Source organism: Diabrotica virgifera, chromosome 6, assembly GCF_917563875.1.
Source record: "Diabrotica virgifera virgifera chromosome 6, PGI_DIABVI_V3a".
NCBI classification, from domain to species: Eukaryota; Metazoa; Arthropoda; class Insecta; order Coleoptera; family Chrysomelidae; genus Diabrotica; species Diabrotica virgifera.
The window spans coordinates 235710341-235728241 of NC_065448.1; the positions used below are offsets into that span (position 1 = coordinate 235710341).

Genomic DNA, 17901 nt, shown 5'->3' on the forward strand with positions numbered 1-17901 from the left:
CGATTATGGAGACTTGGTAATAATATGAAAATTTATGTATGATTTACATTTTTAGGTATATTTTGAACCGTATTAAAAAAGAAACCATATCTCGATAAAAGGTGCCTTCTCGAAAAAATACAAAGAGACAAAAAAGTTTTAAAAACACTGTGTTTAACTAATGGTACCGCAGCAATATTTTAATTGGAACGTATACAAACATTTGGGGGGTTTAAAGAACAAAACCCCCATAAAATTTTTAGTAAACATATTAAAAAATAAGCCTCAACTCGATAAAAACTGCCTTATCGAAAAAACCCTAAGAGGCAAAAAAGTTTTAAGAATATTAAATTTAACTAATCGTACTACAATAATAATTTAATTGAGACGTACACAAAAGTTTGGGGGGGTTAAAGGGAACAAAACCCCCATAAAATTTTTATGGGGGTTTTGTTAACCATAAAATTTTTATCGTGCACAAATTGCACGATAATTTTTCTTTAAGATCCTCCTGCCATAAATCCATTTTCAATAAAAACCTCTAATTGTTTTCGATATATTTGAAAAAATCGATTTTCATTTTGTAACTTCAAAGGGCTATAACTTTTTTTATGTGCATATTTGTACTAAGGTAAGTTAGGTTCATTCGAACTATTTTTGGTCCCGGAATATGTGATTTAATTTATGACCTGTATTTTTGTTACATCCTGTATTTTGCTTTTAGTAAAAAACAAATTCTTATGATTTGGTTTTTATTTTAGATGCCCCACCTGATATTACAATGGAAGTTGCCAGTACCAAGCCATTTAATTCTGCCAAAGTACATTCGAAAGCATGTACTGATGAAAGACCATATAAATGCGAAATTTGTAATAATCTGTTTACTACAAAAGGTAATTTAAAGATACATATGAAAATTCACACTGGTGAAAATCTTTATAAATGTGAAATTTGTAGTAAGCAGTTTACTCAACTAAGTAATTTAAAGATACATATGAGAAGTAACAGTGGTGAAAAACCTTATAATTGTGAAATTTGTAGTAAGCAGTTTACTGCAAAAAATAGTTTAAATAATCATATGAGAATTCACACTGGTGAAAAACCTTATAACTGTGAAATTTGTAATAAGCTGTTTATTACAAAAGGTAATTTAAAGATGCATATGAGAATTCACAGTGGTGAAAATCTTTATAAATGTGAAATTTGTAGTAAGCAGTTTGGTCATCTAAGTGCTTTCAGTTATCATATGAAAGTTCACACTGGTGAAAAACCTTATAACTGTGAAATTTGTAATAAGCTGTTTATTACAAAAGGTAATTTAAAGATGCATATGAGAATTCACACTGGTGAAACACCTTATAAATGTGAAATTTGTAGTAAGCAGTTTGGTCATCTAAGTGCTTTCAGTTACCATATGAAAGTTCACACTGGTGAAAAACCTTATAAATGTGAAATTTGTGGTAAGCTGTTTACTCAAAAAGGTGATTTAAAGTGTCATATGAGAATTCACACTAGTGAAACACCTTATAAATGTGAAATTTGTAGTAAGCAGTTTGGTCATCTAACTCATCTAAGTTATCATATGAAAGTTCACACTGGTGAAAAACCTTATAAATGTGAAATTTGTGGTAAGCTCTTTACTCAAAAAAGTGATTTAAAGATGCATATGAGAATTCACACTAATGAAACACCTTATAAATGTGAAATTTGTAGTAAGCAGTTTACTCTCTTCTCATATTTAAAGCGGCATACGAGAATCCACACCGGTAAAACTTCTTCTTCTAATGGCGCTACAACCCTTTGTGAGTCTTAGGAAGATTCGTATTTATCCGTTCGGGCATCCGTTTCCGAAAAATATTGATTTTATGGTTTTAAATATGAACAGTTCATACTGTCCAGAGCGTATAGTATCAGACAACTCTTTGTAAAATCAGGTTTTTATATTTTTCGGAAACGAAACGCTACATGCCCGAACGGATAATATGAATCTTCCTTTAGCCTGTTTAAGAATGTTCTTCAGTGGCTACGCGTGACTTTTTCTAAAGTGTTTTCTAAACCAGATGTAAAAAAATCTTATTTAAAAAAATTATTTTGAACCTCCCAAATATATTGTTTTCAATCCTGTGGGATAAAATTAAACAAATCACTATTCCAAAATTATATGTAATTATATGTAATAGGTCAAATAGCATTTGTGGATTACAAAAAAGCTTTCGACACCATAGAACACACGGCCGTAATAAACGCAATACAAGATTGTAGAATAGACAGCGGATATATTAACTTAATAAAAGAAGCTATCACCCAAACTATTCACCTTAGTTTTGGAGAACGTTTTTCTTCTTCTCATTCTCCTTATGCCCTATAAGAGCGTCGGACTTTGGTATCACCTATCCATCTTTTACCCATTTCTTCCACGCCTTCTGGTCTCCCGCCATTTCCTTCATCTGTTGCACTGGTTTCCCTCTCTTTGTCCCGATGTCCTCGATCTGCTCCATCCACCCCTTTCTAGGTCTGCCCCTTCTTCTTTTCCCCTGTCTTTTGGCGTCTGTCACCTTCTTTACTAGTCTGTTCTCGTTCATCCTAGTTATATGTCCAAACCAATTCAGTTTTCTTTTTTCAATTTTTTTCTCTATTGGTTCCTGACTTACCACGTTTCTGATGTTTTCGTTCCTTCCCTGTCCATCTTCGTCTTTCCAGCTATTTTTCTCAGCTGCTTCATTTCTGCTGCATTTATGGCACTTTCATGTCTTTTATTTGTGACCCAAGTCTCGCTTGCATATAGAAGAGTTGGTACCGTGATTGTATAATGACGTGTATTTTTGTTTCCTGGCTGATTTCCCGTTTTCCCAGTATCGTATTATTAATCGCATAATATATTTTCGTAGCTTTGTTTGTCCTATTTGCAATTTCTAGGTCTAGCTTTCCGCCGTCATTCGATATTATCGTGCCCAGGTGCTCGTAGGCTGGTACAGAACACTCGTGTTTCGCCTTCAATCTCCTGCTCCTGCTGACCTATTTTCATCGTCTTGCATTTGCTGATGTTTATTTCTAATTTCATTTTTTCAATTTCCTCAGTCCATACATCCGTTAGTCGCTGCATCTTTCTCAGGTTGTCTGCTAAGAGAACGATGTCGTCCGCATACAGTAATCCTTCTATCATAACTGGTGTTAGGTGCGTGTAGCCTATAATTGTTAAGTGGTTTGTTCTTCTTTTTACATTTTTAAATAATTTAACCATAATTATGACGAATAGGAGTGGGCTTAGTGCAGCAGAGTGCTCCTTGTTTTATCCCCTTGTTCGTCCTAAATTCTAGTGATCTGCTACCTCCCATTTGTACTTTTTCCACCACTCTGCTGTACGTACTTTTAATTATCTCTAATAGTTTCCTCATAAGAGGTCATATAAATGTTTGTTCCCCGATCAGTATTTTTTTCTATTATATTTCGTAGTATGCTTATGTTGTCAACTGTTTGCCTTTTGGCTCTGACTTCTGTTTGTTAGTCTCAAGTTTTTCTTCTACCTCTATTCTTAATCTTCTTTCTATTTTTCTCGTATAGAGCTTGAACACTACTGATGAGAGGCAAAGATCTCTATAGTTTCCACAGGTGGATTCTTCACCTTTCTTGTGAATTGGGATCAGTAAGTTTTCTTCCCATTCTCTCGGCATTTTGTTTGTTCTCCATGCTTCTCTCATTATTTCCAGCAACCACTTCTTTCCTTCTTTCCCTATCCATTTTATCATTTCGGGATCAATTTTATCTGCTCCGCTCGCTTTTCCTATTTTTATTCTACTTATCGCTTCTTCCAATTCTTCTGTACTTATTTCTTCATTTGGTTTTCGTCTGCTGCTGTCTGTTCTATGGTTTCCTCTGTCTCTATTTCTTCACTTTCCTCGCCCATATATTTCTCTTCATAATATTCCCTCCACACCTCTAGTATCTCTGTTGTATTTGTCTTTAGTTTGTTGTTTGTCTTTTACTCCTCTGAGTTCTTTTCTTTCCTCTTAGGCTCCTTACTTTATTCCAGAAGTATCTGTTGTTGTCTCTGTAATTTTGGTTTAGTGATTCACCGAACTTCTTCCAACTCTCTTTCTTTCCTTTTCTTACTAGTTCTTTCACTATGTTTCTGTGTTTTTGATATGCTTTTTTATCTTGTTCCTCTCTTGTACTATTGTAATTTTTCCACGCCTTCTTCTTTTTCCTCACTTCTTCCTGTATATCTGCATTCCACCATTCCGTCTTTTTTTTAATTTTCTGACCGTTAGCTTTCCGCATATCTCTTCTGCCCTCTTCATTATTACTTCTTTAAATTTTTCCCATTTTTCCTCCATATCCATTTCTATATTCTTTCTCTCCTCCATTTTGAACTCCTTATCAATTTCTTCTTCATATCTCCTTTTCTTTTGTTCATCTTTTAGCTTTTTTATTCTGCTATTCTGCTGTATTCTATCTGTTCTTGTTATACCGGTTTTCGCCATGTCATCTCTGCCATTACCAGTCTGTGATGAGTTCTGATCTCTGCTCTCTGTTCTGTCCAGACTTGTTTTATATTTTGTTTCATTTCTTGCGTTTAGACTACGTAATCTATTGTGCTTTTTGCATCTCTGCCTTCTGCCACAAATGTATATTTATCTTGCAGTACTTGATGTGTAAAGGAGTTTCCTATTAATAGGTCGTTTGTCTGGCAGAATCTGATCATTTTATTTCCGTTTCTGTTTAGTATCTCTTTACCATGTCCTCACATGCACCCAAGTCCTTTGTTTTCAGCTTTCCCTATCCTTGCGTTCCAATCTCCCATTAACACTACTCTTTCACATTTTTCTCGTATCTCATCTAGGGTATTCTGTAGTTCATTGTAGAAATCTTCCATTTTTTCTTCTTCCGTTCCTTCTGTTGGTGCATATATTTGCACTATGTACCATTCCTCTTCCATTTCTATTTTTATGTATATTATTCTCGACGATATAGGTTTGAAATCTGATTCTCTTTTTTCTGTTGTCAGTGACTACTACGTTACTATGCCTACTCCTTCTTTCGCTCTAAGTTCTTTGTCTACCCTGGAGTAATAAATCGTGTAATTGTCTGATATTTTTTCTTTACCTGCATTTACTGCATTTACTTGCATTTCAAATTCTTCCATTTCTTGCACTAATTCGCATTCCTTTCCTCTAAGTGATGTTAAATTCCATATACCAATTTTTAAGTTGTTATTTTCGTTTATTCTAGTTTTTGCGGATTGTCCTTGTTTCACTTCCACGTCTATCGTGCTAGCTGTTTTTTCAATGTCATTTTTCATTTGTCCATTTTCTTGTTGATTATCCTTTCCTTCTATATGTTTTCTTTATCCAAATTCCATTTCGTTGTCTTTGCGTTGTCGTCATCGTCTTTACTATCCTTCGTTTGTTGTTTCCTTGGTTTTTTGGAAAAGATTTCTCTATTTTTTTCGTTTACCTACTCTATTTCATCTTCACTCCTCCCCATTTATTGTAACTTTATTGTAACCTATTTTTACTTCTTTTCCCTTTTCTTTTTCGTCTTTAGCTAGTTCGCGGAGCTGTTTTTGTATTTTCCTCTCTTGTTTCGTCATGTCAGGAGGACGTTTTTAAGAACCTAAACTGGAAATGTAAGGGAATAAACATCAATGGCCGCTACCTCAGTAATCTACGATTTGCGGATGACATAATCCTGATGGCTACTCTGCCCTCCCTCCTAAGGAAAACCACCGCATCTACAGTACTTATAATAATGAGTAAATGGACTTCAAAGAATCTGCAACTTTTAAAAGGTGCTAAAATTGTTACAACAATGCGGTTAGAGACGATTTTACTTTATATCAATAAATCTGTAAATAAACTGTGTTAAAAAAAAAGGAGCAGTAGTTTATCCTAATTTTATGCCTACTATGGCAGATACTGGGAAAAAATTGTAAGTAATATTAGGAATTGCTAAGTAAAACTACAGCATCTACGGATGTATATGGGGTGTTTTTTCTTAGCATATTGTTATAGAAAATAAAATTAAACAACCAAATAAGTTTTTGAATAATTTATTAAATCTACGTATTCAATAAAAAACCACTTTTATTAGACCGAATAAACCCTAACAAACAAAATTTAATACAAAAGCAAAAAAAAAAGGTTTTGCCAAAATTGTGATCTATTTGAAGGCATTCTGGTTTTGAGATTTTTGATAAGGGTTTCTTTTTCATTTTTTGACACTCCACATGGAGATGTAAATGCCTGAGGACTGGGAAGATTTTTATTTAAAATTTTATTTTGAAGAAAATTTATTTCAAGCACTATCGGATTTATTTGTTAACATGTACTTTAAAGAAAATGATCCCCTGTTGGTAACAATTTCTGCTATTTTCGCCAAGTAATGACGAAACTGAATTTTTTTAATTTTTGATTGTGACGCGAAATATTGCCACTTAAAAAAATCTGTATACTGCATTGTTTTTATTGTAACCTTTTTTGAATTTGCATTTCCAACAACCAGTGGCGATTCTAGACCAAAAAAACTGGGGGGGGGGGCAAGTCACAATAGATTTTGAGTGACCGGTTTACAAAAGTGATTATAGTACAAAAGTCCTGTAAAAACTGGGGGGCAGTTTTAGGATTTAGGACAAAAAATAATACTAAATAAGTATTAAGTATAAGTATTAAGAAAATTAAAACGGAAGAAATAAAAAGAAGAAGAAAGTGCAGAAATCAGCAAATTCAACTTCTTAGATCTAAAGTTTTTTAGTGCAGTCACTGAAGGTGGATATGAGCTATTACCTCCGATTTCGTTGAACCTCCATCGATTTGCATGAAAATTGGTGAGTGGTTAGAGGATATCTCAAGGAACAAAGGTGGCATGGTGCCAACTTGCGCTTTTACCCTGGGGGTGAATGCCACCCCTCCTCGGGGGTGAAAATTATTGTATTAAACATAACCCCACAATTCGATAGAGGGACACATTATAAGCAAAATTTGTTATATAAAGTTATTAAAATAAATCAAAACTTTTTGAGTTATTAAAGATCAAAGATTTTAATTTTTCGTGAGAAAAATGCATGTTTTTAACCGATTTTTCAAAGATAACTCAAAAACTATAAGTTTTTACAAAAAAGTTATTATTATCAAAAGTGAGGCTAATAAAAAATAAAATAAACCCCTTACTAGAAAAACCTTTCTATGTTAACGAAAAGTAAGTTATAGGTAATTGAATTGTATATTTCTTTCGTCGAGTACCCAAATCTAAGTATTCAAGCTTAAATACCTGCAAAATGATGCATTTTATAACATAAACTTATTAAACATTTGTCAAAGTTCATAGAAATATCTATCAAATAAGCCCTCGAACAAGTTGATAGCATTAAAATTTATGCACCAAAAATGTTTCAAAATGTATCTTTTAAAAATTTTTCCAAAAAATGTAATTGTTTTTTTTGTAAATAACTCCGTTAATTTTTAAGATATCAGGTTCACCTAAAAATTAATTAAAAGTTATTTTTAAGAGCTATTTAAAAATATCGAATTTAGTCTTTTAAAGCTCTCACTTTGTTAACAATAAAACGTTAAATGGTTCTCGCAGCAAAATTGAAATTTTAAACGTTTCTATCTCTGTTATTTTTTACTCTACGGAAATAGTAAAATGGGTTAAGTATTTGAAACAGAAAAAACTAAACTTTAGTTATACAGTGGAACTTGGATATTACGGCCTCGGTAGTTACGTCACCTCGGTTGTAACGTCAATTTTTAATAGGTCCGGCCAAAAACTATTCGATAACATTATTAAAAACCCGGTTTTAGCGGTAAAAATAAAGTAACCCTCGTCTATAGCGTCATAAAATTTTACAGTAGGTTGTTGTTTTTTCATTTTATGAAGAAGAAAGTGCAATGCGTTTCCAGCTTTGCGACATTGCTCCTTCCAAGAATGTGAGAAAAGCCCATTTTCCCTTTGTGTACAGTTATGTAAGCTTGGCAGTTTATGATTTCTTATTATTTGTCAGTGCCATCATAAAGAGTCAAATTTTCTGCTGTAATACAATACATAGTGCAAATATTGCTGTAATAAAATTTTGCCTGGTTAAAATTTCATTTTTTTTTCTACCTCTTTTATAACGTCACTCTACTTACTTACTTTCCGTGTCCGGAACACCAACAACTTTAAATTTTGTATTTCCAATGGTTGGCCACATAGATGGCCCTGTCATTTGCTATAATTAAGTCTTGTTCTGTGCAGGTCTCTCTCATCTCTGTGCATGATAGTAGATGCCGGCTGGTCTGAACCGCGCCACAGTCGCAGGTATCGTCCTCCTGGTATCCCCATTTTTTCAGGTTACTAGCACAACGTGAAACGCCGGTTCTTAGTCTGTTTAGCGCTTTCCAAGTCGGATACGGTAAATTGTGTCCAGCAGCCATTTCCTCCGAGGGAGGAAAATGTGTCGCAGTAGTTGACGCTTGCCATAGGTGTATTCGGCGCGTCTCTGGCGCTTCGGGGATGGATCTTGATGTTTTCAGGAAGCTTTTCCGAGATCTTAGTCTGCTTGGCTGAGTTTGGTGGTCATATAAGGGGTGTCTTCGGTCCGTCTCCTGCTTTTTCCGTTCTACCTCTGACGTGACCTTTCTCCTGATTGGTGGTGGAGCAATTCCAGCAATGGGGTATACCTCTTCGATAGGTGTCGGTTTCAGGCAACCCGATATTATACGGACCGTTTCATTTAGAGACGTTTTTTGCGTGAGCAGAGTTTGTCCATACTGGTGCTCCAAACTCCGCGGCCGAAAAACATAATGCCAAGGCAGAAGTGCGGAGAGTGTGTGGTTGTGCTCCCCATTTTGTATTAGTTAGCTTGCGGATGATATTATTTCTGGCACTTACTTTCTTCTTAACATCTTGACAGTGGTATCGGTAAGACAGAGTTCTATCCAGACGGACGCCAAGGTATTTTGGCGTCTTGTTGTGTTCCAGCATCTGACCACGCCATTCCACCTCCAGCGACCTTCGGGCATGCTTGTTTCTCAGGTGGAAAGCACATACCTGGGTTTTTGTGGGATTGGGTTTCAGATGGTTTTTATCATATTATAGAGCTAAGTCTCCCAGGGCATCTGTCAGCTTCACTTCGACTTTATTGAAGGTTCTTCCCACTCTGAGTGACTTCGTCACTCTGATACAGCGTCATTTTTTTACTGGACCCTTCAATGACGCTATAACCAAGTTCCACTGTATATCATTTTTTATGGTAGGGGAGCAAAGTATGCTAAATGTGCAGTCACTCGAGCGCTTTGGGGATCTATTGGGTTGTGAAGAGTAGGTCCTAAAACCAAAAAAGGTTAAGTAAAGTTTTCCATTTTAGTGGGCGCTTGCCATTTTTTAATTTAATTTTCCATTTCCAACAATCGTTTTTTCCGATTATAACGCCATCTATCCATAATTCGAAAAAATGTTTCGAATAAAAGTTACTTATTTTTACGTAAGGAATCCAAATCTGCAATAAAAAATGAGGGTTCCCATTTAAGATTTTAAAGTAACCCCCCACCCCACCTCCGTGAGGGGTCGTGTTTGGTGCCATTCGATAGATTTTTCAAAAATATTGAATAAGTGTATTTTACAGTTTTTCGATCTGATGTTCATTTCACGAAATATCGTGGGATTCGTATTTTAAATATTAAATTTACCCCCCATCCCTCTCCGTGGGAAGTCGTGTTTGGTATCATTCGATAGATTTTTAAAAAATATTGAGCACATATTTTTTAGTTTTTCGATCTGTCAATTATTTCGCGAAATATTCGCTTTTTTCTTGTGAAACTTTGGGACTCGCCCATTTCCTTACGCCCGGCTCAAATCGTCAAATTTTTGAAATATACACTCTTTTGAATGTACTTAACTTACCTTATCTTAATCTGACAATTTCGAGTTTTTTTAAGGATAGATTTTTTTTTTCGGGCCCCCCTTAACGAACTCCTCTGTGTTAAGAGCCAATATATGGTAGAGGTACATCTACAGTGTACCAGGTTTCTCCCCATATGATAATCTGACGCGCTCGAGTAACTGCAAAAATCCCCGCTTGGGCTCCCCTACCATTACGTATATTGAGTATTTTTAAAGAAAATGAAAAGTACGATAATTTTAAAAATTCTGATTTTTTTAAATTGTATCTTTTTTCAAAAATATACATTCTAAACCGGTGAAAATTGTTGAAATCATTAACTATGTTAACCTAAAGAAATTCTTGTGAGGATTACTACAAATTTGAATTTTTGTAGAAATGGCGTATGTTTTATTTTTCACTTTTTCCTAAAAAAATCGAAAGGTTTCTCTTATTTTCATCACAACTTGCTTAATTTTGATGCTATTAACTTCTACTGGAGCTCATTTGATAGGTACTCCGAAGTACTTTGATAAGTACCTAACAAGTATATTCTATAAAATGCATCGTTTTCCCGTTATGTAAGCTTGAATACTTAGATTTGAGTACTCATCGAAAAAAATATACATTCAATTACCCATAACTCACTATGAAATAACATTAATTTAGTTCTTTAAGTGGGGGGTGTATTAAATTATTATCTTTAATTTTTGTGATAATAGTTTTTTTACAAAAGCTTATAGTTTTTGAGTAATACGTAAAAAACAGTTTTAAAACATGCATTTTTTTAAGAAAAAATAAAATTTTTGATATTTAATAACTCAAAAAGTATTGATTTATGTTAATAACTTCATATAACAAATTTTGCTTAGAAGTTGCCCTTCTATCGATTTCTGGTATTTTTTTATTAAAAAAAATTTCACCCCGTGGCTTCCACCCCCAGGGTAAAAGCGCAAGTTGGCATCATATCACCTTTGTTCCTTGAAGTATCTTCTAAATACTCGCCAATTTTCATGAAAATCGATGAAGGTTCAACGAAATCGGAGGTGGAAACCTTCAGTGACTACACTATTTTATGCATGCATTATTCCGATATTAACATATGGGGCACAAACATGGACAATCACAAAAAAGAATATGAACATACTCAGAGTCACTCAACACGCGTTGGAAAGAGCAATGCTAGGCATATCACTTAAGGACAGGAAAACAAACACATGGATACGACAGAAAACCAAAGTCACCGATGTGGTACAAAAAAATCAATTAATATTGAAATGGGAATACGCTGGACATATAGCTAGGAGCGATCTAAACAAATGGCACATAACAATTCTTGTCATCCTATGAGATGGACAGATGATCTGAAACGGACTGCCGGGAAAAATTGGCTACAAGTAGCGTACAATAAAAAACAATGGAAAGGAAGACTTGAAGAGGTTTATGTTCAAATGTGAACGTGAATGGCAGGACGAAGAAGAAGGAGATGATGAGAATTCATACTGATAAAAGAATTCATGAATGTGAAATTTGTAGTAAGCAGTTTACTCTACAAAGTCATTTAAAGCGACATATGAGAATCCACATTGGTAAAACACTTTCTTCTTCTAATGGCGCTACAGCCCTTTGTGAGTCTTGGCCTGCTTAACAATATTCTTCCATCCTATCCTGTCGGATACTTTCCTTCGCCACTGCCTGATGTTCATGGACAAAAACAAATTCTTATAATTTGGTTTTTATTTTAGGTGCTCCACAGGATAGTACAATGGAAGTTGCAGTTACCAAACCTTTCAATTCTGCCAAAGTAGATTTGAAAACTGGCGGCGAAACTCCATATGAATGTGAAATTTGTTCTAAGCTGTTTACTACAAAAGGTAATCTAAAGCAGCATATGAGAATTCACAATGGGGAAAAACCGTATGAATGCGAAATTTGTAGTAAGCAGTTTAATCAACTAATACGTTTAAAGCATCATATGAAAGTTCACACAGGTGAAAAACCTTATAGATGTGAAATTTGTAGTAAGCTGTTTACTATAAAAGGTAATTTAAAGGTGCATATGAGAATTCACAGTGGTGAAAAACCTTATAAATGTGAAATTTGTAGTAAGCAGTTTAGTGAAAAGAAAACATTAAATAAACATATAAGAGTTCACAGTGGTGAAAAACCTTATAAATGTGAAATTTGTAGTAAGCAGTTTAGTAATTTAGATCATCATATGAGAATCCACAATGGTCAAAGTCCTTATAACTGTGAAATTTGTAGTAAAACGTTCACTACAAAAAGTAGTTTAAATAATCATATGAGAATTCACACTGGCGAAAGACCTTATAAATGTGAACTTTGTAGTAAGCAGTTTACTCAACTAAATAGTTTAAATCATCATATGAGAGTTCACACAGGTGAAGCTCCTTACAAATGTGAAACTTGTAGTAAGCAGTTTACTGAAAAATCAATTCTAAGTAATCATATGAGAGTTCACACTGGTGAACGACCTTATAAATGTGAAATATGTAGTAAGCACTTTACTCTGAAAAGTACTTTAAATATTCACATGAAAGTTCATACTGGAGAGAGACCTTATAAATGTGAAATTTGTAGTAAGCAGTTTATTACAAGAAGTAAATTAAATTATCATCTAAGAATTCACACCGGTGAAAGTCTTTATCAATGTGAAATTTGTAGCAAGCAGTTTAGTGAAAGATCAACTTTAAATAACCATTTGAGAGTTCACACTGGTGAAAAACCTTATAAATGTGAAATTTGTAGTAAGCAATTTAGTCACCTAAGTAGTCTAAATCATCATATGAGAGTTCACACAGGTGAAAGACCTTATAGTTGTGAAATATGCTTTAGACAGTTTTCCTTCAATTATTCTTTAAATAAACATATGATTATTCACACAGGTCAAAAGAACTCGTAAATTATAACATTTTTAAAGATGAAGTAGTTTTCAATCTTAATAGCAAAATTAATAATATTGAAAATATTAAAAACATTACTAAAGATTTTTAAATTGAAAACTTATTGGTACATTTCCCTGGTGACACCTCTAAGGCTTCTACAATTTGCAAGCCAAATGGATGCTGCAGTGAAGACAAAGGGAAGGAATTGTACACTATGCAATTCACATCCCCCGTCTCGACGCTGGTCAGTTGGGGTATGGAGAACAGTGCCTACGTTCTTTCCGATGAGGCTCCAATAAGAGCCGAAAATCGCGATTCAAAGGACTGGACTGCGCTCCGTATTCTAATTGAAAAGTAAGATTGTTTTGCCTTCGCATTGCAACTGAATAAAAATGGTATACAGTTTTCTACGACCGTTTAACAATATGGTCATTATTCACTATTTTTGAATAGATAATAACACCTATTTCTTTACCCGTGAGTAATAGTTCATTACTCACGGGCTGAAGTTACTCACTGGTTGAAGTTAGATTCAAGTGGTGCATGGCACTTTTAATATACTTATTATTAGCAAATAAAATTACTTAAACTTGTTTATTTAATAAAATAATCACGGTACTTTATATCAACAATTAACTTCGAAAAATGTTTAAAGCATTTTTAATTGTAACAATGGGTCAGAATATTTTTTACGTTTAAATTTCAACATTTGACATTTTAAGATTGACGTTAAAAAGGTAAACATAAAAAATGGCTACTAATTCCGTAAAAGGGTTTAGAAATATGAAATTTATATCAATGAATTATGTTTCATTTACTGTTGATTGTACAAAAGATTTTTATTGGGAGCAAACGATCTTTTTCGTGTAATTGCCTTAAAATATGTCTTATTTTTAAAAGCCACCGCCATTGTATACCATGATACTAATGACAACTGTTTCATAAGCTCAAGAAAGGTAATTCTAACTTGTTGCCATAGTTATATAAAATATGTTTTCTTATGAAAAATAAAATCTTTCGATTTTAAATAATGTTAGTAGTTGATAATTATATTTTTCTACTAATAAAAAAAAGGTCGTAGAAAAAGTATAGTATTTTACTCACATGTAATGGCTATTACTCACTATGATGAATTACGACACTCGCCTACGGCTCGTGTCGCAAACTTCATCATCGTGAGTAATAGCCATCATTACATGCTCGTTGAATAATATACTATTAAAGCATCACTATTATGAAAATTCATCACTATTATGAAAATGAAAATACTTTTTAACCTTGTAGACTAAGAGCCGCTATAGGTGAAATTTCTTAATCATTTTAGGCACGATGGGACCCTAGAACTTAAATAGTAGAACCTAAAAGAAAACGTTTGAACACTGTGCCGTCACTTTTCAGTGGCACATGCGTCGACAGTGGCGCATCAAACTTTCCACTTATGGACGGGATAAATAAATTAAAAGTTAACAGAACTTACTAACAGAATTAAATTTTTTTAATTTTTTTAAGTTCTATGTGATTAACACATAGGATTCATCGTAATTGTAACCCACCGCCCCCTTCTCCCTGTCCCCACCATCAAAAACTTTATTTTTCGATTTTATTTTTTTTTTTTTTGGTGGGATGCAATAAATTTTAAAATTTCAAAAAATTTACAGGCATAGTTGAGGCTTTTATAAAATATGCCTATTTTTTATAGACCCATAGGTAGAGTGTACATAACCTCAAAAAATTAAAAGAATTTTTTTTTTTCAAAAAAGCGTATAACTTTTTTTGAGGAATAGCTGCAGGTTTAATTTTTTCTTAATCTTGTGTGTTTTATCAAACCCTATATTTTTAATTTTTTTCAGATTTTTCCGTAAGGCTCCCCACCTTCAAAAATCCGAAAAACTGTTTTTTGGGAGGTTTTGGGGATTTTCCCCATTTTATAGACTTCATAATATATCAAATCAATTTTGTTTTTATAGGTTATATGTAACTTGAAGTAACTCAGTTCTTTAGAATATTTAAAAATCAGAAAAACACGTTCAAACCCCCTTAAAAAACAGTTTTTTGGATTTTTGAAGGTGATTAACGTTACAGAAAAATCTGAAAAAAATTAGAAATATAGTGTTTGATAAAATACACAAGACTAAGAAAAAATTATATCTGCAGCTATCCCCAAAAAAAAGTTATATATTTTTTTTCAAAAAAAAAATTTTAAAATTTTTTTGAGGTTATGTACATTTAACCTACAGGTCTATAAAAATAGACGTGTTTTATAAAAGCCTTAACTATGCGTGTAAATTTTTTGAAATTTTAAAATTGATTGTGTGTGTGTGTGTTCACAAAGAGGGGATGGCATTAGATAAACTTTTTGCCACATATATTTGAAAGTTGAAGATTGAAGATGTCATATTAAATTTTTATTTTAGAATCTTTAAGAAATTGTATGATAATATCATTAATAGTTTTGGTATTGAAGCTTAGTAGATGTGAAATATTCAGCGGTAAACTTACATTCCGCTCCTGAAGTCTAGCAATTAGTGCTTTCGTATGGTTTTTATTAAGTTCACAATTAAAGATTATATGATTTAAATCTGCAGTAGAGTAGTTATCACATGAACAGAGAGAGTTGATACGCATTCCTATTTTAGCTAAATGTGCAGGAAAATTGCCATGGTTTAATCTTAAGCGACTTAGGGATGTGGAATAAAACCGAGTAACGTGATAATCAAATATATGTGGGATATTTTGCGGAAGTTGTGGGTATATGTAAGTGTATGGATTCCTCGAAGTTTGTACAAACTTAAGCCAAATAGTTTCCCATTTCTTTCTTAATTTTTTATGCAATTCTGGAATGTAATCGCTGGAGATTGTTAAATCTACTATTTCATTTAAAGTTGCCGAATTCTTTGCCATTTCATCCACTATCTCATTTTCTTTGATTCCAGCATGTCCTTTTACCCAGATAAAGACCAAGTCACTACTATTATTTTTAAATCGAGCGATTGTCTTTCTAATATGGCATAACAACTCATTGTTGTGTTTTTTGGTTATTGGTTGTGATATTGCCTCAAGAGCAGATAAAGAATCTGATAGTATAACCGTGTCTCCAAAGTTCTGTTCAACCGCGTAAGTTAGGGCTCTTTCAATAGCATAAAGTTCGGCAGTGAAGATAGATGTACATTTAGGTAGTCTAAAAGAATTACCACTTTTTATATTAGAAACATAATAAGCGCTACCTACACTATTACATGTTTTTGAACCATCTGTATAGATGTATTTATAATTAGAAAATTCAGATAAGATTAATTTTATAATTTTATTGTTTTGGCATGGTAAGTTTCTATATGTAGGTTTTATGATCTTTGGAAAGATTGCGATTTCCTCAATAGAAAGGTTATATATGGGTAATATTTGTTTAGTGTTAATGCTAAAGTTGTTAGTTTCTAGATAAGCATCTGTAAGAGGGGGAGAAGTTTTAATTCTCCAATAAGAATTTGTTAAGTTATATTCAGTGAGACTGTTAATTTTACTTAATAATTTATGTGAGTCTAAAGTCCTGGTCTTTAATAGAAACTTATTAGACAAGAATTCTCTTCTAAGGTTTAGAGGAGGTTCCTGCGCTTCTGCTAGAATTGCAGCACATGGCGTTGACTTAAACGCACTAATACATATACGTATTGCCTTATACTGAATATGATCGATTTTTGATAAATTAGATTTTGACGATGAACCATATAAAAAGCATCCATAATCAATGATTGACCGAATATACGATTTATAGAACATTAATGCTATCTTTGGGTCGGCACCCCATCTAGCTTTACATATGCAACGAAGCATGTTTAAACCTTTTTCGCATTTGTTGATAATGTGATTCACATGTAGTGTCCAGGTTAGTTTTTTGTCCAAAACCACGCCCAGATACTTATGGTGAGAGGATACATTTATATCAACATTACTTAAATTTATACTGGTAGGGGAACTTAACCTATGTCTAGTGAAAAAGGTGATGCTAGATTTTTCAGGGGATAACGTGAAATTAAAAGCCATAGACCATCTTTTTATACATTGCATTATCAGTTCCAAATCGCATAAACACTCATTATATGATTTACGGCTGCTGTATATACAGAAATCGTCTGCATACTGAATAATTTTAATTGTATTATTTGTTTCATTTAACATGTCATGCAATTCTGCAGTATAGATATTAAAAAGTACTGGACTTAGGACTGAACCTTGCGGAATTCCGACTGATAATAATCGAGGGCCGTAAATGTGATTTTCTGAATCTCGAATGAAAACTTCTCTGTCCCTATACAAATCTGTGATTCTTTGTGCGAATTTATAATTTAGACCGTATTTTATGAGCTGAACAGTTAAAATATCAATATCCAGAGTATCATAAGCCCCTTTAATATCTAAAAACAAGCATGCCGTTATAAGATTAACGGAAAGTGCATTCTGAATGTCGGAAACTAATTGAGCTAATGCTTCAGAGGTGCCTTTGCCTCTGCGATATCCAAACTGATTAATAGGTAATAAACAATTACTTTCAAAATGCAGTTCCATTCTTAATTTGATAATTCTCTCAAATGTTTTTGTAATGCATGATATTAATGAAATTGGTCTGTAAGAGTTAGGTAGACTTAAATTTTTGTTGGGTTTAGCAAGTAAGCAAATTACAGTTTTTTTTAAACTTTTTTCATATAATCCTTGCAACCACCAACTATTAAAAATATTTAAAAGAATTCCTTTAGCAATTTCAGGCAAGTATTCAATCATTTTATATGTAATGCTATCAAAACCCGGTGCTGTACTTTTAGATTGTTTGATTGCTAATCGTAATTCCTCCAAACTGATAGGCATATAAAATGATTCATTGCATGCTACATTACTATTGAATTTACTGAAGTCGATTTTATTTGATGCAAATTTGGGAATAAAAAACTCAAAAAAATCGTCCACCATATCAGCTGATATACTGTCCGATCCCGTTGAGTCTTTGTTTGATATTTTTTTTATAAATTGCCAAATTTTAGTAGGGTGCGTGTTTTTATTAATATTGCTTATGAAAGATATCCAGCTATCTCGAGCTTTTTTAGAAAATAGTAATTTAGTTTGACTAGCTACATTTTGATATTGACAATAGTTTGTATAGTTTGAGACACG

General features: G+C 33.3%; 2 protein-coding genes across 2 annotated transcripts in view; both read left to right on the plus strand.

Moving 5' to 3' along the window:
* Positions 1-878: 878 nt before the first annotated feature.
* LOC126887330 (zinc finger protein 678-like) lies at positions 879-2288 on the plus strand. Its single transcript, XM_050654783.1, has one exon. The coding sequence runs from the start codon at positions 890-892 to the stop codon at positions 1790-1792; it is 903 nt and encodes a 300-aa protein (XP_050510740.1). The 5' UTR covers positions 879-889; the 3' UTR covers positions 1793-2288.
* Positions 2289-11324: 9036 nt separating this feature from the next.
* Positions 11325-17901, plus strand: part of LOC126886328 (zinc finger protein 208-like) — a 118609-nt gene continuing 112032 nt past the window's right edge. Inside the window, exons 1-2 of the mRNA XM_050653201.1 lie at positions 11325-11424; positions 11581-12755. Coding sequence (XP_050509158.1) covers positions 11325-11424; positions 11581-12755 — 1275 coding nt within the window. The remainder of the gene's footprint in view (positions 11425-11580; positions 12756-17901) is intronic.

What these genes read in the sequence shown, in the direction of transcription:
- LOC126887330 (XM_050654783.1), top strand. Translation starts at nt 890, where the DNA reads ATGAAAATTCACACTGGTGAAAATCTTTATAAATGTGAAATTTGTAGT.